The following is a 22,431-nucleotide window of genomic DNA, read 5'->3' as shown; positions in this document are numbered from 1 at the left end:
TGCCGAATGGCTTAAGATATGCCTGAGTACGGGAAGCTTCTAAACCAGTGTTTGGAAACTGCCTTGAATACTCATGGAAGGGCACCTGTAATACAAGCTAAAATGTGAGGCTCTTACAGGGAACTGTATCCTGTTTCAAATCTTATTTCCACAAGAGTTACATCAGCACTTACAACTTCCACTGCTGTTAGTGGAAACGTTTTTAAAATTAGTGCTAAAATGTCAGTGCCTTTGTGGAGAAACTATCATTAAGAGAAGATTCCCATGATGGCAGCCTGTTCCCACCATTAGACCCACAGAAACTGGGAGGCCTGGGGTCTGGTTTTGCGACTCTGCTTCTGGCCTGCTGTTGCTTGCAACTCTTATCATCTCTCTGTAAAATGAGGATAAAGCTTGGCTTCTTTTGTAAAATGTTATGAGCGCTTCAAAGACAGATGTTTCAAAAGAACCAAGTTTTATTAAGAACCTCGGTTGTTCTCACCTCCTTCTCTCTCCTGCAGTGTGAAATATTGCAAGACCCGTGGCCTTGGAAAGTGCGTAGACTCTCTCATGAGCCTATCGCTGCTGACTCTGAGGCGAGCCTGCCTGGCGGGAGCTGTGAGCAGCGGGCCAGTAATTGTATAATTTCACCCTAGGAAACTTTCCACTTTTGTCTAGGGTAATACCCCAGACGAACAGTGTTCTGGAGTTATTACAGCCTGAATCAGAAGTTTAGGAAGGGGCAGAGCGAGCAGTTTCATCTCGGCTTTCCCCAGCAGAACAGTGAGAGAATCTGTCCTTAAATAAATGGGAAGAAAGCTCTCAGGTAATTCTCAGTCCAAACAGGTGGTAAGTGCTCCATCTGGGCACACAGATTATCAAGGAACCATTAACAAGATTTGTTTGCTGGTCCCGTGAGCGTCTGGTGTACAGGTCTTCTTAGCCATTTGCAAAGCACTTGAGGGAAAAGCTTGGTGGCTTGGGGATGGAAAAAAGCACCCTATCCTGCCTGCCTACCACTGAGGCTTGGCGTGGATTAGAAATGACAAGCAGAATTTGTAAGGTGGGACAGCCCCTTACATCAGAGATCCCTGGTGTTCAGCCTGTGCCTGTTCTTCTGACTTGTCTTCTGATGTCTGCTGGCATGGGCAGGGCCTTCTGCCCTGCTCCGACCTCATGACACTGCCTCCTCTTTGCTACACTGAGGTGCTGAGGCTTTCTTCCTGACCCTTTACCTTGCTAGCACTGAAGGCAGGTTTATTTTATGTAATCCATGTTCTCTTTAGCTGGTATTTTATTTTCATTTGCTTTCCACCTGGCTTCCCCCCTGCTATTCAGGGCTGGACCATGCACCACCTGCTGAGGCTGCCCATGTCGCTGTTGCTGTGATCCTGGCTGCTTTTGCACCTCACCTGTGCCATGACATAGGCTTTGGATGCCACAGCATAACCTTCTGTAATGATTTTGTCTCTTCCCAGACAAATCCCCAAGGAAATCTTGCAGCATATGGTCTTTTGAGGTCCTAAGCCCGCAGTGTGGTGGATGGAAACTGCTTCCCCAGGAAGCAATGTTAACAGCCACTCTGAGCAAGGAGTAAAGCTGGATGGCTTCCTGCATCCCTGCAGCTTCCAGGCCCCCTTATGTGCAAGAGGCTTCTGGTTTGGAAGACAGCACAAAGCCTAGGTCACGCTGCTTTCGTCCGTATTAAAATAATAATAATAAAAAAAATGCTTTCACTACATATTGCTCAGACACCTTAGTGGTGGGGGGACATACTCAGACACTAACCACTGGGTTGTTCAGGTTAACTGGTAAGCAGTCAAAGGATTTTACTATAAGATGCATGATTTATTTATTATTTATTTTAACTCCTAACCCTGAAACACAATCCAGAAATTTGAGTGGAGGGTTTGTTGTATTCTAATTGGTCTTACAAATTTTTGTACAGCATTAATATGTTGGCAATGGAACTGTTCTGATCAAAGGTTGTACAAATCCCATTAGTGACAGCAACTGAACCTGTGTGAACCCTCTGTTAGGCCTTGTATCACCTGAATTCCTACGGTACAGTTAAAACTTCCACCTTGTATGTGTAGCTATACATTTATTTGAGCTCCTGTGGCTGCACGCTGTGGTGGGCTAAGGCATGGTGTGATCTGATGTAATGTGTGGGCTGCAAGATCCGGGCTCACCAGCATTCCTTAACTATGGGTTGTCAGCTCCACATCTCCCTGTGTTTGTCAGCTAGTGTCACATCCATAGCATTTTGGCTGAATGTTTCTTGTTTGCTCTGACTGAGAAATAAATAGAACTCTGGAAAACAAATGGTGCTGCTTTACTGAGCTGCAGTGATTTATGCACACGTCAACAGGAATGAGGAAAAGCAAATCCCTTCTGCTTACAGATATTTCAGGTTTCTGTTTAATAACACCCCAGACCAGCCACTCTGAGGGCACTATTCTGTTTCTTGGGTTGTTGAAATCATTTGGCCTTGTGCCTCACGACACCACACGGGGTATGTCTTAATAGACCTGAAAGGTATGGCATGCTGTGACTTGATTTTATTTACATTTATGTAAATATTACCGTGTTTATTTTAAAATGACTGAACTTCTGCAGTTGCAGCTCTGGGGTGGTAAAGGTCACTGAAAGGACAGTTAGGTTCCTATCGTCTCAATCTGGAAGACTTCACTTAAAATCACACTGTTTGCCATTTCTCGCTGTGCCGAGTTCATCCAGTGAAATTGTACTGGTCTGTTGTATTTCCTGTTTTTTTCTTGACTAGCCCAGTAACTCTAGTTGGCTTTCCAATGGCAGAATGACAGCTAACAGAGCTCTGGATAATATGAAAAAAAAATATGTAATGCCAACAAAAAATTAAACTTTGAAGTATATTTTCTTTTATTTAAGTGAAACTCCTCAAGCTCATAACTGACTGTGTTGGATGCCTATGTCTCTAACATCAGAGCTTCATCTCAAAAGGACAACTTAACTAGTAAGAAAAGGGAGCTTTGAGGCACTACAGGTGTAATGAGATAAGTCAGTTTCTAGCTTATTGTGCAGTGCTGGTCAGGAATTTTCTGTCAAAATGTTTTTTTTTTCTCTCATCAGGAATCACTGATTTGACAGCTGTTAGTGGAAATGTACCTATCAGTTTTGGCAGGCAAGCCTTCTCACGCAGGAGAAGGAATCTCTGGAGAGGTGCAGCTGCCTGTCTGCGGAGCATCCCGCTCACCCTGGCATGGCTGGCAGCCCTCCCTGGGTCCTTGGAGACTTCTTCCAGTGCTCTGCCGACCCAGAGACCTGAACTTCCATGTCTAGTAGCTCAGATGGGTAGGGCTCCAGGCTTCTACTGCTGTTATGAGGCTTTCTCAATCTCTACTTACAGCTATTTCATGTTCAGCTAAGAGATGATTAAATATTTATTGGGCCAGAGAGGATGCAGGTGACTGGAACTGTTATGGGACAGCCATTTAAACTGATTCTGGTGAGTGAGGTCCTGCCCGTTTCCCCTTCACACCAAACCTGGCTGCATGTTCCTGTCTTCTCACTTGAGTCCAAAGTCATGCTCATCTCATACCACCTGCAGGCATATCAGAGAGCTAAGGTCTGTGGAAAATGAAACATACAACCCTGAGGCTCAGATCCATGGCTGTAAACCCATTCATCCCAGCTATGTGCCCCGATCAATAAACAAATGGCTACTTTGGGATGCCTCACTATCTGCTTGTAATTTCCCCCAGTGGAAGATCAGAGAGATCTCTAGGTTTCATCCAGGTGTGGAATCAAAAGGTCCATCCTCAAAATGTCCCATGCCTGCCTCTTTTCTCCCTTGCCTTCTGCAGCTCTCTCCGCTGCTCTTTCAAGCTAAGCTAGAAAGCCCTGCAAGACCAGGAGACTCACAGACATAGTAAATGGCTTTATACACATGCTTCCCTAGAGGTTTCAGTCCCAGTGGGGTGCAGCTGACCTTGCCCAGGGGCAGCAGAGCCTATTCAGCAGGACTGTGCCTAGCACCTAATCTGCATCATGTCCTGTCCCCTGCCAGCTGAAAACTGTTGTGCTAACGAAATCTGCTAGAATCTGAAATCTGTGTCTCCCAGCTCACAATGAGTTCAGTGGGATTGCTTCTATTGCATAAGGCTGGTTAGCACTAACACTTAAAATATTTCCTTTTTTAAAGTTAGTTGAGACTTCTTGTTGTTGTTAAGGATGGTCTACATGTGAAGCTGTGAGCCTCTGCTTCCAGGCACAGGGTGCAGGTAACTGCTGAGCTGCTGCAGAAGGTAGCAGGTATTTTGACTGGTTCATTGCTAATTATTGCTTCAGTAAACAACAGCTGTTCAGATGCAGCTCAGCTTCTTGCTTTGAAAAGATTACAGTGCCCAAACTGTAGTCTGGTATTATTGAAAAAAGAAAAAAAAATGTTATAATCATTTCACTCCCCTACTGCTACAGATTTTATGGGCCTTGTAGTGCACTGTTATGTCAGGCATATTAATTGCTAGTGAGTCGATGTTAAGCAAATGAAACAGCTTTGTGCAGTGTTTGGACACTCGGTTATAGACAGTTTAACAGCAGTCTTCTGGAGAGACTCTGCATTAGTCTTAGATTATATCTCAGCACTGGAGGAATGGCTCTTTCAAAGTAACTATAAAATGAACCATTGCTGCCGTGCAATAGCAGTAATAAGCTGTTAAGGTACCTTGCAAAGCATGAGGTCAGAGGCAGTGTGTTCTTCCAGCCACCCAAGAAGTGTAATAGCAACTAATTAGCACAGCTCCTTCAGAGGCTATTGCTATTGTAACCGGAGGAAAGAAAGGAAGAAAAGTGCAAAGGAGGGGGGGCCTCCACTGTTACTATCTGCCCTCTAGATGAAGGAGTTGTTGGTATTAACTTAGCAGAGGGTGAAGGCCTGACCCAGCACAGCACTGAGTGTCACTGATGTGCTGCTGCCACTGAAAAGAAAAATGGTCCTGTTCCCTGCTCCATGCAGCTCCTGCCCTTCTGCTTTCTTCCTGAGGAGCAGGATTTATAGGGACATCTGATTTGATTTATGGGGGAGTGAAATCACAAATTAACCATCCAGGCACACACTTTGCTGCACAACATCAGACTCAGCCCTTCCTTTCCTCCCTCCCTGCCGAGCTGCTGGCGCTCTGCAGCAGCTGGCTGGGCTATCGGCCTGGCGTTGGTGCTAGCAACTGCGGTGCCCGTGGCCAGGGACAGCCTGGGGGCCAGCCACCGTGGGTCTGGCTCCGTTCATAGCACCCCCTTCCAGCAACACCACGAGGCAGCGGGAGCACTGCTCTGCGTTTGAAGTAGTTGATCTCTGTGTTGTTGCATTTCACTGGCGGTGGATGAAAGCCAGTAAGTATCTTTTGTGCAGTTAAAAAAAAAGTATTTTACTAAATGTGCGTGCCAGTAGTCAAGCTGGTGCCCTTTTATTGTATTTAGAGAGGAACGAGGTGGTATTAGCGCAGCTACACACCACTGGAAGCGAGGAGTGTGACTGGCCACAGAAGGGGCCCCTCTTTGGGATTTCTGACTGGGACCCGCTGCTGGGGCTGGGCCGTGCAGTGGGTGCTTTGGGGTCTGACGGGGCGGGCAGTGCCTGGCCTCATGCAGTGTGGGTTTTAAAACCTCATTTAAAACTGCTCATTGCGCTAGGTTTGAAGCCGGCACTGCCTTTCCAGTTGCTGCCACGTGCTCCACAGGTACGAAATGTTATGCTGCACCCAGGAGCCACAGCGTGCTTCAGGTTGACACTTGGCGACTTTTATTAATTTAATTTAATTTAATTTAATTTCACGGGATCTTAACGTCGTGTTTCTCAGCCATCTCTCTTCTTTACCCGTTTTTGTGAGAACCCGGCCTTGCCGAGCCGTGGGGCCCACAAAATGGCGGCCCAGGCACCCCCGCCAGGGGGCACGCGAGCCATGGCGGCGCCGCGCTGAGGGGAGCCGGGGCCGGGCCGGGCCGCCTGCTCCGGGCTCCGGGCTCCGGTGCGAGGGCGGCCGGTGCCGAAGAAGCCCCGTGAGCGGCTCCAGCCCCGCCGGCTGCAGCCCCAGGGACGGCCCGGCTCGGTGGTGCTGCCGGGGCCGGTGCTTGGCTGAGCCCGGGCACGGTGTGGGAGCGGGGGAGCTGGCCTGGAGCGCCGTTTTAGTGTCTTTGTGAAGTGGGGAAGGAGCCAGGAGTGAGCAATTTTCTGCCCGTTGTTGGTTGTAAAGTAGATTAAATAGGTTAGAAATCCGCTAGCATGCAAGCCCGTCCTAGCGATGCTGCAGGCATCAGCTCTTCATTTTGCACCGAATAATGACTAGCTGCCGCCCCACCTTCACCCGGGCTGACAGAGCATGAAACACCTGGGAAGGAGCAGGGAGAGTCAATAATTGAGGGCAATGTATGCTCAGGGCAAAGTGCAGTCACTGTTGGCACAGGCAGGATTTTTTTTTTTTTTAACCTAAACACTTGCCTCTGGATACCTTGGAGACATAAACATGCAGGCATATTGGAAGCACTGACTCCTGCTACGCTCATGAAAAGAATTTAATAGAAAGTGAAGGCTTATTTTAGTTAGTTTTAATAATCAACTGCTATAAAGAGTAATAGAAAGTCTTATCTCTGCTGTGGAAACCAAGCTATGATTTAAAAACGCTGCAAGCTGGCTCTGCCCATTTAAAAACTCTGGGCTTTTAGAATAATTTTTGTTGGCTTCAGTCTGTCAAATTAATGTGGGTATTTCGGGTTGGAATGGGGGAGGGGAGCAGGGAGACAAACCCTAACCCTCTGGCCTGGCGTTTACCAGAGTTGAAAAGTATTTACTTTCATGTCTAGTGCGGGGCCAAATGGACCGTGCCATCATCTAGTCTAAACTCCCGTCACCAGCATCCATCAAGCATAATTCCAACAGCCGTCTTGTTTTTTGCCAAAAGCTTCTGGAAAATTCTTCCCTTGTAGTTTGCTCTAGCGGTCATGAAGCAGCTGCCCCCCGCCCTGCTTTTTTTAGTTCCAAATGTGAATTTATCAGAATTGCCTTCCCAGACACCGCTTCTGCCCCCCTTCCCACGTTTAGAAGCACTTTACTCCAATGTGTTTTTTTCTCTGGAGGCACTTACAGTCTATTGTCAAGGCACCCTTTGGGGCTTTTTTTTTTTTTTTTTTTTTTTTTGGTGAGCTGTTTAAATCTCTCCCTGAGAGCAGCTGTCTTTTTTTTTTTTTTTTTCCTTTTTGTTTTTGCTAAGCCTCAGATTTATTTGTGATGTCTCCATGTGCGCTCTCTCCAGGGTTTTAACAGCTTCTTCACAATGCATGCTCCAGAACTGTATGCAAGAGTAGTGTTGCCAGTGCCATACGCAGAGATAACATTGCCTTCCTATTTCCCTTGTTTAACAAGGCCAGTAATCTCATTAAGCTTTTCCACCCCTATGAGCTCTTCATTGCCACCACTATTGTACTGGAATCTCACAATGAGTTATTTATCTATTATGTGCTCCTCATTCTTTCCAGTCATTGCTTTCTTGTAGGCTGCTACATACCTTTCATAGCGAGATTTGCATTTCTTATTCTGAGATACTTTACTTCTGGAGTCGCCTGTATTAAAATGCATTTGGTTTGAATGGGCTCATTTTAGCGAGTGATCCATATTGTTCTGTTTGACTGCCCTGTCCTAGCCATTATTTGCCACTCCATCAATTTTTGTCATCTGCAGATGTTGGCATCACTAATTTTTTTTATATTGCCCTGTTCTTACAGAAAACGGTGACTAGCACTGGGTCTTGTGCCCCCTCTCCTCCCTCTTTTTTTTTTGCCCCATAGTTCTTGTCAGCAAACACTGGATGGATTTTTCTACAGCATCAAGTGATATGCCTATAGCCATTCTCAGATTTTAATTCTTCAGCTGGTTTCTCTGTTAGCTTTCCATACACTGATTTTGTTTGTTTTTTGATTGAGGTAAGGTTAATTGGTCCATTAGATAGCCATTCTTGTCATTTTGGTTTTAAAATTGTTCCTGGGCTTGGAATGTGGAAATACTTCATTGTGTTGGGATAGCAATTATTTCCAGCATGCCTCTGTAATGCATGGCACTCTCTCTGCTGTCTCAGACAGCTTAAGTGTGATTGAGTAACTAGAGCTGGTTGAAACATGTTGTCGCCTTCCAGCCTTGTTCTTAGTTTCTTCCTTTTCCTCCTGAATCCCAAAAGGCTTTATTAAGACAGCTTTGTGGGAGCCATTAACTCTAAGCTGCATAATTACCTTGCTATGAGCTTTGACTCAATTTATAGTAGGGAAAAAAATTGCACGTGTCTCTAGAAATTTATATTCCTCAATGCCAGAATTTTAACTTGGTAAATTAAAAGGTTTACTCAATTTACGTAGGAATTTATAGTAATTAACAGCAGGAGAGTTTACCTGCAGAACTACTAAATACAATGAGGTAGGGATTGTGAAAGCATGACGCTAATGAGCTGCCATGTTGTTACGCTCGTTCTTCACCCTCCAAATTGCCCATAAGACCCTTAGGTACTTCAAGAAAGGGATGTTTTTGCTGTTTAGCGTGCTTTGTTTAGAAGTGGGGCACAATGTTTAGCATATTTATCTTTATTTGGGGATGCATTTTATGTCATCCTTGCACAGATCAGCATTGTATCAATTTGTGACTCTAGAAATCAGGCCAGGCTTTTTATTTATTTATTTATTTATTCATAAAGAATGTGTATAAAGAATCATGCAGCTAAGATAAACCTCGTGCCAGTGTTTGTGTGATGCTGCGTGACTTCGCTCCCACTGCTGGGTTTTAGACCAGCTGCTGACAGGAGACATCCCTTCCCTCTCCGTCCCCTGTCATCCCCAGCACGTCCTGTTACTGAAGCTAACAGCGTGCTCTTGTTCCTCTGCCACCCTCGCCGTGCTAACCGCAATATCCAGCGTTACATCCTGCGATCAGGAGGTGGCCTGAGAAGCACAGCTTTGCATCATTTTTCACCCTGAGAGGCCTAAGACATTTCTGGGGATCTGCAACAATTTCTCTGCTTCTTGAGTGAACATTTTTTTTTTAGGCTTTGGTGGTGCGCTTGCTGCAGGTGCTGGCTTCCTTATCTACACTACTATTAAAGTTGAAAATGGGCTAGGAGGAAGGAGTTTTTACTTTAGGGCTTTGCTATTACTAGCATTTCCACTTTTTTCTTAGTTCTAACCAAGGTACTCACACTGTTAAATTTTGCCTCACACAGTCCTTCTGCCACAAAGCTGAAAACTTCAGAGGGAAATGTTAAAGTCCTAAGCGCTGTCCGTCAGTGTGATGGCTATGGACCTTGTGTGTGCCTCTTTCCTAGGGGAAGAAAATTGGCATGTCCCTGTCAATTAACTGGTGTTCGTTTTTGGCTTTATTTTTGATCAACGGGCCCCAGAAACTTGTGTGTGCAGTCAAAGATCAATTTAATTTTATAAGCACTGCATATTTAGTCCTTAGCACTAATTGGCTGTAGATGAGAAGCTGATCAGTCTGGTCGGTTTGGATGTGGCTGTGCAGCTAGGGATATTTCCCTGTGCTGCTCAGTTCACGCTGTGTGATGCTCTCTGCTTTGGCTTATTTTTAACCCTGGCAGCTTCCAGTAAGTGTCAAATAAACAGCTTCTAATAAGCTGCTTAGAAGCTGTTTCTAGTAAGTGTCTTTGCTTTGCATTTCCCATCCCCAAAGAACTGTACACCAGTCCTTGCTCTTAAAGGTTCTGAATCTCGCCATATGTGTAGCTGTAGCTTGCCATGCTGGAGGTAACCGTAAACCATGGTATTAACGTTTTAATATTTTTTTTTCTCCCTTCTTTTTTAGTGATGTGCCTTTAAAAGAATAGCATAAAGATTCAAAACTGTGTATTAATTCACCAAGTTTTAAACTCAGCAATTGAAGACAGAATTCAAACATTTTGTCATCTCGGATTCTCTGCAAACACAGCCTATTCTCTCGTAGACAATCATTTTAAACTGTTATTTTATGCAGTGTTTCTTCTTTTGCAGTCTTTCAGCCATCACTTTAAAAGTGCCTCTGAAGAGTGGCAGTGGTAACTGGCATTTTTTTTCCTTGTCAAATGCAAATCTCTCACCTCCCAAGTGTGAACATACAAAGCTCTCTGACTGGCTTTTTTTATTTTTTTTTTTAAATAACAAAATTAGGGCACAGTTAGCTAAGCAGAGTGACCCGATTCATGCTGGATCAACATGTTATCAACTTGAGGTTGTCACTACAAAGTAAGTGTGGTGAAGTCTGCCTGTTCCAACTAAAATCAAAGCGGTCTCCTGACATACAGTAGAGCTGAAGTCAGCAGTTTCCACAAAGTGGGTCTAAATGCAGATTGAAGGATCTCTTCTGTGTATATATGTAACTACCAGTGCCAACCTAATTATTTCTAATCAAATACTTTTTGTCGTATTTTTACTCAGGAGAACATGAGAGAAAACAGTTCTAAGTGATTTTTTTTTTTGTTGTTCTTTGGCTTTTCCTTATCTATAGAAGATTTGACTTTGTGAGGTATATTTAATGTTTTCTCTAAAGTAGGCCACCCGAGAGATCCCATGGAGTAATTCACTTTGCTGAGTTAGCAGACTAAGCCATTGGACAGAGGAAAAAAGACACTGCCAACTGTGAAGCAAATGAATCAATACCCGTGCAACTGGATCGCTTTGCTTCTGCCGATAGAACCAGAAAAGCGATAGTGCAGCTGTAATATCTGACATACGGGTTTAAAAAGCAAATATAAACACAACACACACGCACACATTGGGTTGGCTTTTATTGGAAAGCCTAGATGCAATCTATAGTTATCAATTTGTGGAAAATTCAGGACACATATAAAGTTAAGAAGGCAAATTAAAAGAACAATACAAATCAGACGAAATATACATCTCAAAATATCAGGATAGCATTTTGACTGGCATTGCCTAAAATACTTAGAATCTCCTTTTTTGTAATATGTTTCTTTTAATTATACATTTTTTTTTTTCTTTAAAAAGATCTTTTGTTTATATATTCCCCAAGGTCACTATTTCCTGCAGGAGCACGTCCAGATCACAAGTCTTTTTTTAGCAAGAAATAGGCTCATTATACCTACTAACAAGGCCACTAATTGGCTTGATTTGACTTTATCTAAAATGATCACCAACAGATACTATAATTTGTTGTTTATTGGTGCCAGAACAAAGGAGAAGGAACTGGTACGCGTCAAGTAGAAGATATATTTCATTGTTGACATGTTATACAAGCTTTTCATATTCAAACAGAACAGAAACATTTGACATAATTTAGAATATGAGCCTATTTCAACAGAGAGCACTTACAGCATGCTAAATACAGTGCTGTGGAAGAGCCACCCAACAGAACTGCGAACACCTAGCATTTTACATCTTCAAAAATAATACGTAGATCAATGACACGCCGCTGGGGTCTGACATATCCTCCTCTCTAAATTTAGGGCCCTCAAGGCTTCAAGGGTAAAAATACTAACAACTAATCTGTGCTTTCATTCTAATAGATGATTAGCATTCATTATATGTGTAATTACTTCTGTATGCTCTACCAAATACACACATACAGTAACAGCACCGATACTGTAGATTCGGTAGCAACTTGGCCGGGAGAAATTCAGATCTGTTTATCAAACAATCCTAATGTGCAATTTAGAGTATGTAATACCATAGACTCTCAGAATACAAAGCAGTTAGAAAACTATTTTTATTACATCCACTTGAACCATTCATAGTTAAGACACGTTCACTTACTATGTTTTGTCATTATAATACATGGATAGAAATAACTGTGTATATTTCAATGAACATCAAAAAAAACCAAAACAAACAAACCAATTTTGTCTCATCTTAAAAATATTTGTTTTTGTGGCTGAATTTAGTGCTCATGAGAGTAAAGCTCTAAGAATGGTTTCAGCCAAGACGTAGAACAGATGCCATAGATGCCCCTACAGGCTTCCTATAAGGAACCAGCTGCACGCTTCGGTTACGTCCTGCAGCAAATACACTGGGCCTTGGAGCAGAGCATGCCAAATCTATGCAGTGGTGTTGAGATGCAGACTAGGCACTAGGATTAGACCTTCCTCTCCATCCCCGTGTTCTGTTTTCACAGTAATGGAATTTGATCTGCCAGCTGAAGGCCAGGAAATGAACCTGCTGAACAGCCTGCCTGCCTAAAGAGCTATTGTGTAGCATCAGGTCAGAGGTACGCTTCTTCTATCTGGAGTTATAACATCTAAAAGAGCTGTACTATACAGAAGACAAAGTTGACATAACTGGATGAAACTACATCATCTCTTCTTCTTCTTCTACATACAATTTGCCAAGCACCTGAGACACTATTCTCTCCATTGTGAAACAAAGCTTCTAAAAAAACAACAGAAACCCCACTTGGTATGAATAAATGTCCATTTATTACGTTAGGGCTGAAAAAGACAAGGAAAACCCAACCTATTAAAGTCTTCCATCATAATAAACGAGACTTATTTGGTTACTGTGCCTTCTAACAATGACTGATGAAGTGGCACTGGCCTGGGTGACAGGAGAGGTACAGGAGGGAAGGGAGCTGCAGTCTGATTCAGCCAGCCACTTTGGAGTGTTTCATCCTATCAGCAGAGTGATAGATGCACAGCTTTAAACCTAATACAAAAATATTAACACTTTTGGACATTAGTTATCACTGTTATATCTCTACAATATAATCCTTTATACTGTACAGCTATAACATAAAAGGTGCAATTCCTTTTTCTTTAAAAAAATCACACACAGCACATGTTTTTATCATTTTATTTTTAAGTATAAACTTTTTTAAACACTTTACATAAATTAACTCCTCTGAGACTAATATTTGATGTACAGTAAATTGTAATTCATATAAAAATCCATAAACAACTTGTCTCACATAATTTACAAAAAAATCAGGGTTTCCTTTGCTTATCTGTAACAAGGATTCTACTTGCCGTTTTTCCCCCCAAGGCAAACCATGTTAGCATTGTAAAATCCATTATTAAATTCCCATGGTAGCATAAGTCACTTGTGCCAATGTCCTTTTAGAAAGCAGCACAGTTTAAAGCAGTTGGGTTGTCTATAAACAGTAATTTTTGCCCCACGTTTTAAAATTAACAGATATATACCACATCCTATGCAGTGAGAAAGAGAGAAAAAGAGAGAGAGAAAGAGAGAGACTACTTCTGGTAAGCAAAGGTCAACAATTCAGTAACATTTGGAAACACTGTATGGGTCTGTATCTTAATTAAATACAGTGCCTCAAAGGAACAGACAGCCTGTTGCAAAATCTTTAGGCTTTTTTCGTTTCTTTTTTCTTCTTTTTTTTTTTTAATACTTTTCAGTCCAACTTGAGTGCAGCGATATGCATATGTAAACATATTCTTTAAAGCAGATCACCTTTAAGGTCATTGAGAAAAAAAAAGTTTTGTCATTAGCAGTATCATTCTTCTGGAAGGCGCTCTTTTCCTTAGAGTCCATTCGGATTGTGCTACAGAAAAAATCTGAGCAAAGATGTAAGCTTAGGCTCAAGTAGTAATGCAGCAAAACAGTTTGGTCTCCTTTTTAGAAGACACTGGTACACAGTCTCTTTGGCAGCCTGAGCTAAGCCAGTGTGTTACCTCTTTCCTATCTCACTTTGTCTGAGGAACTGTATATTGTTAGCGCTGTCTGCTAATTCTGGATATTGCTCCACAGAGAGTACATAGTACCCATCATATCCTTGTACCTTCCCAGCACTTAGCAACTGCCTCTTTTCTCCCTCTGTCCACAGCCTGGCGCCTTCCTCTCCATCCCTTACTCTCTGTTGTTCTCTGGCCCAGGCACTGGAAAGGGCTCTTTGCCTGGCTTGCTCCAGTATTCGGGCTTTCTCCTCATCAAGCGTCATGCCATAGCGGACGTGAAGCGCTAAAGCACCGTACTGCATCTCAACATCAGCAAACCTACGAGTCCTGCCGTTTACCACAGTCGTGGACTGGGAAACGGTGACGTTGATGCCATTCTCCAGGGCCTTGCGCCCACTCGTCAGCCTCAGCGTCCCCAGGTCACTCTCGGGGGAGGTGGTCTTGATAAAATAGTGCGTGTCCTTTCCTTCCACGGTGAAATGCAAGTTTTCTAGGTAGTAGGCGTTGTTCAGAACAGCTGCCACTTTTATGCAGTCCTCGTTTGCGATGTTGAGCACGTTCGTTTGCACTTTCCCTTGATTGACAGCCAGCATCACCCCTTTCCCAATCAGAGACTTCACTGTAGCAAACCACAGCCACGACTTCTCTCCGCTGGATTTCCGTCTGCTGACCTGCACTTCTGCCATCTTTCCCAGGGAAAGGAAAGCCTTTGCTTGTCTCGCCACTTGTTGTTGCACTCCAGAAATTGGCTGTAAACAAGAACAGAAGTTTTACCAACCATCTGTAGCCCTCTACATGCCAAACAGGCAGGCTTTCTTGGTGCGCTGCCCATGGACGACAACAGGATATGCCACAACTGACAGTGCCAAGGAGTTAATTAAATCTACATACTGCTTGTTCTACTGAGCTACAAGACTATTTGGTTTGATAATGTTTCTCTCTTTGTCTCCCTGAGAACCCGCGCATGCACAAAAGCACTGTTTATTTCACAGGCTACTTAGTGGGCCACACAGGACAGACTTGCAATTCTAATACTTGATAGGGGAAAGCGCTGTCTGATACGGTGTTGTCTCATCCTTTGAGCCTGTTCAACAGTGATTCCTGTCTACTACAGTTCCATCTAAATTGAGGAGGTTTTTGCAAGTCATGAAGCTGTGCTTTAGGAGAACAAACCTTTCTTTACACCGAATCAGGAGATGCAGCATCTTAATTAGCTGCAGTCCAAGACCAAACTGCAGGGAGGGTCTCATATCCCCCGAAGCTGGTAAAGGAAGGTGGCAAACTGTGAGGATAGGCTTTATGGCTAAAGAGGAAGAGCTAAATGGTACAGAGCAGAGGAGCAGAGTGTTGGGGACTGATGCTCTTCCCTGCAAATACTGGCACAAACTGACAAAAGGGGATGTGTGAAAAAGCTGCAGCCACTCCAGCTACGTGAGCATCCATTTCACTTCAAGTCTCAGCATGCTGGCTGGGGCCTGAAAGGAATGAGCAGCCTCTCTCCAGAGAATTTCAGAGGGGCGTAATCCTGAATACGGCAAAGTGCTTTGTTGACAGCTGGCAAAGAAAAGGGGCCACGAATGAAAATAACCAACAGGCAAGTCTAAAATACGCTCACTTATTACTTCACATTTTCCCTTATCTAGGGTGGTCTTGTTGGCAAGGTAGGTGTGCCATAAAGGGGAGGAAATTACAGTTGAAGTTCTGAGGTGCAAAGGCACATGATGGAAAAGCAAGGATAGGAAAATCTGTTTTAAAAGTCTGACTGTTGAGAGCTACGTGTAGGCCAGTCTGCTAGATACACTCTTGGTAAGGTGAGAGGACAACCAGGGACCTGGACCTGTCAGCAGAACTGCTGTGGTTAGCCCCTACAGCAAGAAAAGTAGGAGCAGCCAGCAGGAATGGTTACCTAGTGTGGCCAGACAGCAGGGCAGCTCGCGTTATGGGGTCAGCCGTGGCTGGGATGAGACCTTACCACTGTGCAGAATAGGCACATCCTATCAGTCTAACCCTGGGGCTTAACAACAACAAGCTGTGAATGAGATCGTATTGACGGAGGTGGAGAGCAGACAGCTGCCCTAGCAGTTGTCTCAGCAGGAAACAGAGAGAAAGATTTAAATAGCTTTGGCTGCACTTTTGAAAAGGAGTAGTTAGTTTCTGTAGATTATCCAACTTATCTTCCAATTGACCCCTTTTCCTTTCAGTAAAATATTGTTTAAACCCACTTAACTCCTGACTGACAAATAAGCCACGAGCCTGTTCACTCTTCTGAAATTTTTGGATGGGATACCAAGCAGGAGTCATTAACACAGACTCTGCAATCTTAATGCAGCCTTGCTGCTAATCAAAGCCTGGCAAAAGGTTTGCAAAGGCTTCTCTGCTTTGCCACGAGGGCAGCTTTCTGGAGGGTACAGTTCCTGAGGGAATTCAAATTGACTTGGGCTCTCAACTCTTCTTAAAGGTGGCAGCTTCTTGTCTGCACTTGCTAACAAGTATGAATTTCAGCTGTTCTGAATCCTACAGGAAAGCTATTGAGCACAAGCTCTATTCTAGCCAGCACACTCATCAGCGAGAGCAGCAAGATGCTGTAACAACTTAATGACAAAATTTGTTTATTTTTAACGTAACCTCAGAGCTCTGAAGCAAAACCGCAGAGCTGGGTACAGCTCACTCCCCAAAACGTTTCAAAATACTGAGTGTTTCTTATGTTTACGTCTGGCTCCTGGTTGCGTTTGCTTATTCAACAGTCAATACCGAAGTTACAACTTCTTCCTACCTGAGAATTTTGCATCTTTGTTTTCCTCCCACATCTCTCCCCCTCCTCCTCTGTCATGTTGCATGTCCCTGGCACTCCTCACATGCCTCCCTGGTACTCCTGTCCTGAAGGAAGGTTTCTGACAACCAGCTGGCTGCTCCCATCTCTTCCTGGTGCCCTTTCCCTGGTGTTACTGTGTAATTGTGTTCTTTAGCCTTTGAGATCTAAATAAACAGCCTCTAATGGTTCTTCACAGCAGTGCCTGATGACAGGTCTCTTATCTCCTGATAACAGCCCAGGGTACACGCAATGCTCATTACTGCTTCTGCTATTCATGAACCATGCCATTCTCCTGGTGTGCTCTATGGTCTTTCTCCATTACTTGGTCCCTGGCTATTAAACTATACAGGGAGTGGTCACTTTGTGAATGCAGAACTCCCTTCCACATATTCCCTTCTCCTGGGCCACCTTTTAAATGATTTTTTTTTTTTTTGGTCTAAATTAGCTTGCAAGGTTTTAATCTTGTAAAGTTCTCTATCATGATTCTTGTAAAGAGAGAACGGTTTTTGACTGCTCATGATCAGATTACCCATTTTACTGTCTCTTTTAACACTTCCTTCTTAAGTGAGAACTGTAGGATTTTAGCGGGTCTTTGATCTTTGAATAATAATATGATTTGTAAACAACGTTTTCTTTAATAGCGGGTTTGGATTTTAAGTTTTACATTCATTTCTTTTATCATTCAAAATTCTAAGAGGTTTTCAGGTTTGAAGTTCATTTTCTTCCTCCCAAAAGAACTTCATAAGCACCTGGAGTTTTGGTTTTATGTAATGTAATGGATTTTACCTCAGGTAATTTCATTTTCAATATTTTATCTTTACATATAAAACATGGTTAATATTAAAGAGAAGTAAAATTGTAGTGGTGCCTGGTATGCATAATTTATATCACCTGTTCTTCTGTTTATTTCACAGTCTATTTTTTGCTACAGTGTTCAGTTTCTGCCTTCAGGCAGAGTGTTAGTACAAATCTAATCTCTGTAGTTTCTGCTAGGAAACTCAGACATCTTTAAAGGGTCTTAAACTTCTTTTAGTTGATTATTGTCCTTCTGCATTTTTATTATTGCTGAAAGCAAACAAAAAGCTTATTTAAAATTGTACCTAGCTTAGCAAATCTGTAAGAAAGAACATCATCTGTAACTTCTTAAATTATTTTGAAAATAAATAGATAAAAAATCAGAGGTTTGAAAAGTACTGTTCAGATATAAGTTAGCAAGTAGCCCTGGCAGGATTATCTATGCCTATTAAAAGCTGAATAGGAAGGAACATTCTATCTCCTTCCATTTGTATGCTTAGCTTTGTTTCTTACAGGTATATCTTCCCATTGCTGGCTCTTCACAAGTTCATAGGAGGGTTCTGTTAAATCAAATTTAGGAACAGGAAAACCGGGAATGGCGTTGTGCAGATGGAAGCCGAATGTCACCAGCCAGCTGTTAACATCTGAAAGAGTATAAAAAAAGAGAGAGAGAGAGGAAAATATTAGAATTGTTCAATATTTTGCAATTGTTACCATTTGTACAGGGAATAGCTTTTGATGTAGTTGATCTCCTTCTGTAATATGAAAATTATTCAACAGTCTTTGCTTTGATATGTATGGATTTAGATTTGTGCTACAGCTAGAATAGCAAGCCAGTGTAGAAAACCTGAAGTACTAGGCTTACATGAAATTTCTGCTCTGTGTTCCAGGCTCTTTTGAAAGGTACTACAGGTTTCAGAAATCTTAAAGGCCTCAGTGACTTCCAGAATAAATATAGGAGCATGACTGGGTGAGATTTCCTTCCAATATAGCCTAAGCTAACTGGGATTTCAGGGTCAGACTGATCACTCTCTTTGTCATACCTTCATCATCAATACATCAAAATAAAGCGAAAAAGTGCTGCTGAACACATCCAGTTCTTTTGTTATATATGTTTTCTTGTAGTGTCTTCAAACTGTATCTGAAATAACACCTTTACAGTCAATTACCTTTTAAATGATTTGGTATCGAATTTATGTTGATTCAAGAGAAATCTCCCCGTCTTTCGGATGAAGTCAGATTGATGAAATTAAAAACTAATGAAATGTATTATAATTGTGTCAGTAAGTAGACAGAATACTAAATTAGCATTAGATAACATTATTTATGATACACTTTATGTTCTGTTAAAATAAATAAATTAGGGATGCCAGCAATTAACTAATTAACAATTGTTGGGCAAGAATGAGTGATCTGCCTTGCTAGTTTTGGTCTTTCTACCCTATCTTTCACAAATATTAAGCTTGGTGGAAGTTGGAAGAGTGGTCCTTATCGAGTCTAGTAGTTTTTATTTAAGAAAACCCCACACAAGTGGAAGAAGGAACAAAATCCTTCCAAATCTTAAAAAATATGTACCCCAAAATAATTTATAACCTTTCCAGATAAATGATATGTCTCATGAGGCTCTGGATCTAAAAATGCCAGCCAGCTGAATTAGTCATTGTAATGATAACCTCGTATAAGCAGCATGTGTCTATGTATTCCATATGTGGAAGATGTTAAGAGAAGAACTAAAGCTGTATTATGAGGGCAATTTTTGAACCAGGTGCATCATTTTCAATGCCACAAACAATCTGATTGCAACTGCATCCCCTATAGCACATGCTGCTAGAAGAGGCCGGATCCAAAGGTTTACTATCATCCTTGCTCCGAGGCAGCCTGTTAGCAACCTATTAATAGCTGCTGGTTTTCAAATTAATGCAAACCCACTTAATTCCTAGTATGCTTCTCTGGTAGCCTCACAAAGTGGAGCTGAGCTCCTCCTTTGTCTAGTGCTGTCTGTGTAAAATTTACATTTATTCAAATACAAAAATTCAAATGATTCTGATTGAGCCATGCACTTTTCAGAAACTTCTGGTGATGTGCGTTATTTTCTGTATGTAGATTAATGGAAAACAACACACGTCACTACCTCTAGATCCAAAAAAAGCATATAGAGGTTCCCTAACAACTCAATCGTACAAGTGGCATGTCAGCAGCTTTCTATTGCCAAAAGAGAATTTTGTATTATTTTTTCCATGTCCTGTTCCGTACTCCCTGGTCCTGCCTGTGTAGTCACTGGACTATATATCATTGGTGGATTTCTCTTTCTTAGCCGATTTACTTTAGCAGCCTTGCAAAAGCCCACTCTGGCAACTATCAGCCAACATACTTCCAGTGAATACTTTCTGCTGTGTTCATGAATTTAACTGGTCACAGAAAGGCTCCTCCTGCCCTTGCAACCTTACATTCTCACTCCCTCTTCTTTTTGGTACACAAATATGTATTTCTTACTGCCCAATAGCCCTGATCCATAAAAAAAAAATCTGACTAATTTAAGTGTAAGGAGATTCTCATGAGTGTTCTTGAGGGGATCTTGCTCTTGTACTTGCTCAAAAAGTCTATTTATTTTCATTATAAGAACACTTGACAATGTGTTACAATACTAGAAGGAGAATCTAGAACTCCCCTTTCCTCTCCCAATACACTGAGATCTTTGAGCAACCCAGTGTTACAGTTCAGGAAGAGATGTATTCCACTGGTACGTTGAAATGTACTTTGGAAAACTCAACCTCTGTGTATACTGAGATACTCTGAATTATCATTTTGTGTCAAGTCTAACACTAGGACATCATAAGGATTGTGTAGGACACAAGTAGATCTCTTATTGTAGTTACCTAAACCTAAAAGCTAATAATATGTTGTGTATTTCCATCTCTCTTAGGTACCTAAATCGATATCTAAAGCTAGACAAGATATTTCAAGATTGCTGTTTCACCATTCCTGATGAGCATGTTTGCTGTAGTTCATTTCATTGTCGAGAGCTTAGTGTTTTCTCATAAATAGCTTTTCCAAATACAACATACCAAGGTACTTCACCAAAATTGTACATTCCAGTCTAAACTGGATGTTTATAAGCCTAGCACACCAAGCTAAAATCACTTTGTTGATGTGGTCCTAAATGCCAAGTACTTTTCTGAACAATTATTTTCCCTGCAAGTTTCTTTACTAAACTTTCACACATAGTACCCTCAGTCTGTAACGCAGATAAACAGATTCCAGATTATAAGAATACATAGCGAAAAAAGTCTGAGCAAGCAGGAAACAGCCTTGCAATTTAAGTACCCTTCTTTTACCTGTGATGTAATCCTTCACATCATGTATTTTACTTGCTGGGTTGTTATTTCTAAACATGTACAAATTAAAAGGAGCTGGATCTTTCCCAATTCTCTTCCAGACTTCAATATCAGGTGTTGTCCACCGGCCCGCCATTATGTCATAATCTCTTTCTCCAAAGTGGACTAGCTTGGTCAGTGGGTCGTATAAGCCTCCGTGGAATCCTATTACCAGCTGGAAGTCAAGGTTAGAGTCGAAGTAGATCTCTCCGTAAGCAGTGTATTGAATTTGCTTAAGCATGAGACCATTGCTACTAAAAACAGCGAGTGGTGTCCCCGTATTGTCTGATGCAATGTAAAACTCATCTCCACTGCTAATCTCCATGGCGAAAAGATGTCCTTGCAGGTCATAGTAAAGAGATGTGATTTCAGAACTTGAGTGGTTGTATACGTGAGTGATCCTGGTTGGGTAAGTAAGGTCTGCATAAAAAAACTGCAGATGCTGTCCAAGGCTGGTTTTACTGGAAACTCGTCGTCCGAGTCCATCGTAACGGTAAATCACTGTCCATCCACTGCCTTTGCTATAAACTCTAGTAAGAAGGCCCTTTGAACTGTATTCAAAGATTTCAGTACCCCTCTGACGCAGAAATCCATCTTCATCTAATCGATACTGCACGTCCCCTAGCCGGGTTATTCTGTCTCTCAGGTCATAGCGAAGTGGTGTCAAACGGGCACTGCTACTGGGGTTGAGCAAGTGGAGGTTGCCATTCAAGTCATAGTTGTATCGCCACATTATTTTTTCATTCAGATAAACTGTCTGGAGCTGACCATCTACATCATACTCGTAAGCGTATTTCGTGGTGTTGGCAAATGGCCCAATCTTAATTTCTCTTTTTGTCACTCGTCCCATGTTATCATACTGAATTGTAATCCAATACATTAGTGACCGAAATATTTCATACTGAATTTCCTTGATGCGACCATGTGCATCAAAGTGCTTTGTGTAAGTCATTACAGCTGTAGAGATGATTTGGTTAATATCATAATATATAACTCCAAATTTTCCAAATTGTTCAACTTTGCCGGAGATATCGTCAAACTGGTAGAGGTCAATCGGCAATGGGGTTTCATTGATGACACCTTGCATGCTAGTCACTCTGAAGCTATTGTCATAGCTGTAGTCAAATCGGGCATTTACCATTCCGTCTTCGCTAAAGCGGAAAATCTGTCTGTCAATCAATGGGCCAATTTGCCTGTATCTAATGGTGCAGATAAAGCCATCGCTTTGGAGGTTTACTGTTTTCAGGACTCCTGCTGTCTCATCATAAGTAAAACTAACTCTTGTACTATCGTATAAAATTTCTGAGAGCTTGGTCTGCCGTCTGTACTTGAATAATACTCTTCGGCTTGTCCCCAGGAAAGCAGTTTGAAGGAGCTGCCCTTCTTCATTGTAGTCCATTATAACCGAAGCATTACTTTCAGGGGGGTTGTATATATTCCGGTAATAGCCAATGGAGCGAATAGTCTGCATGGTATGACGAGCAACACTGGGCATGGTGACAGCAGAAAGCCGATCCAACAAATCGTATTCAAAGATATATTGCCGTTGGCTATGAAGCAGAAGAACCATTGACTGAAAATTAAGAACAGATTTTTACCATGTGACAAATGGTGGAGTACCCCCCCACATATACTGATACTATTTCTTCGCAAAAATGTGACATTCCCACTTGAGAAAATTATCTCCTCTTTAATTGAGTTATCCTTGACCTTACATGTTGTTAACATCTCCCTGCCTAATTTACTTGGATGCTTAATTTTAAGGGGTTCTGTAATTAGTAGTTCGACATTCATAATTTGCTACTTGTTATGACTGTATCAC

General features: G+C 42.2%; 1 protein-coding gene across 30 annotated transcripts in view; it reads right to left on the bottom strand.

The window, feature by feature from the left end:
- Window positions 1-10,752: 10,752 nt before the first annotated feature.
- TENM3 (teneurin transmembrane protein 3) overlaps window positions 10,753-22,431 on the bottom strand; it is a 1,325,064-nt gene continuing 1,313,385 nt past the window's right edge. For all 30 annotated transcript variants that reach the window (XM_068681265.1, XM_068681272.1, XM_068681274.1 and 27 more), the window contains 3 exons: window positions 20,571-22,182; window positions 17,749-17,879; window positions 10,753-14,377 (listed from right to left, as the gene is read on the bottom strand). In XM_068681265.1, the coding sequence (XP_068537366.1) occupies window positions 13,622-14,377; window positions 17,749-17,879; window positions 20,571-22,182 (2,499 nt within the window). In that variant the 3' untranslated portion in view covers window positions 10,753-13,621. The remainder of the gene's footprint in view (window positions 14,378-17,748; window positions 17,880-20,570; window positions 22,183-22,431) is intronic.

The sequence above is a fragment of the Anas acuta genome, chromosome 4, assembly GCF_963932015.1.
Source record: "Anas acuta chromosome 4, bAnaAcu1.1, whole genome shotgun sequence".
Lineage (NCBI taxonomy): Eukaryota > Metazoa > Chordata > Aves > Anseriformes > Anatidae > Anas > Anas acuta.
The sequence above is the reverse complement of the archived record's forward strand: the minus strand, read 5'-3'. Positions and strand labels throughout refer to the sequence as shown.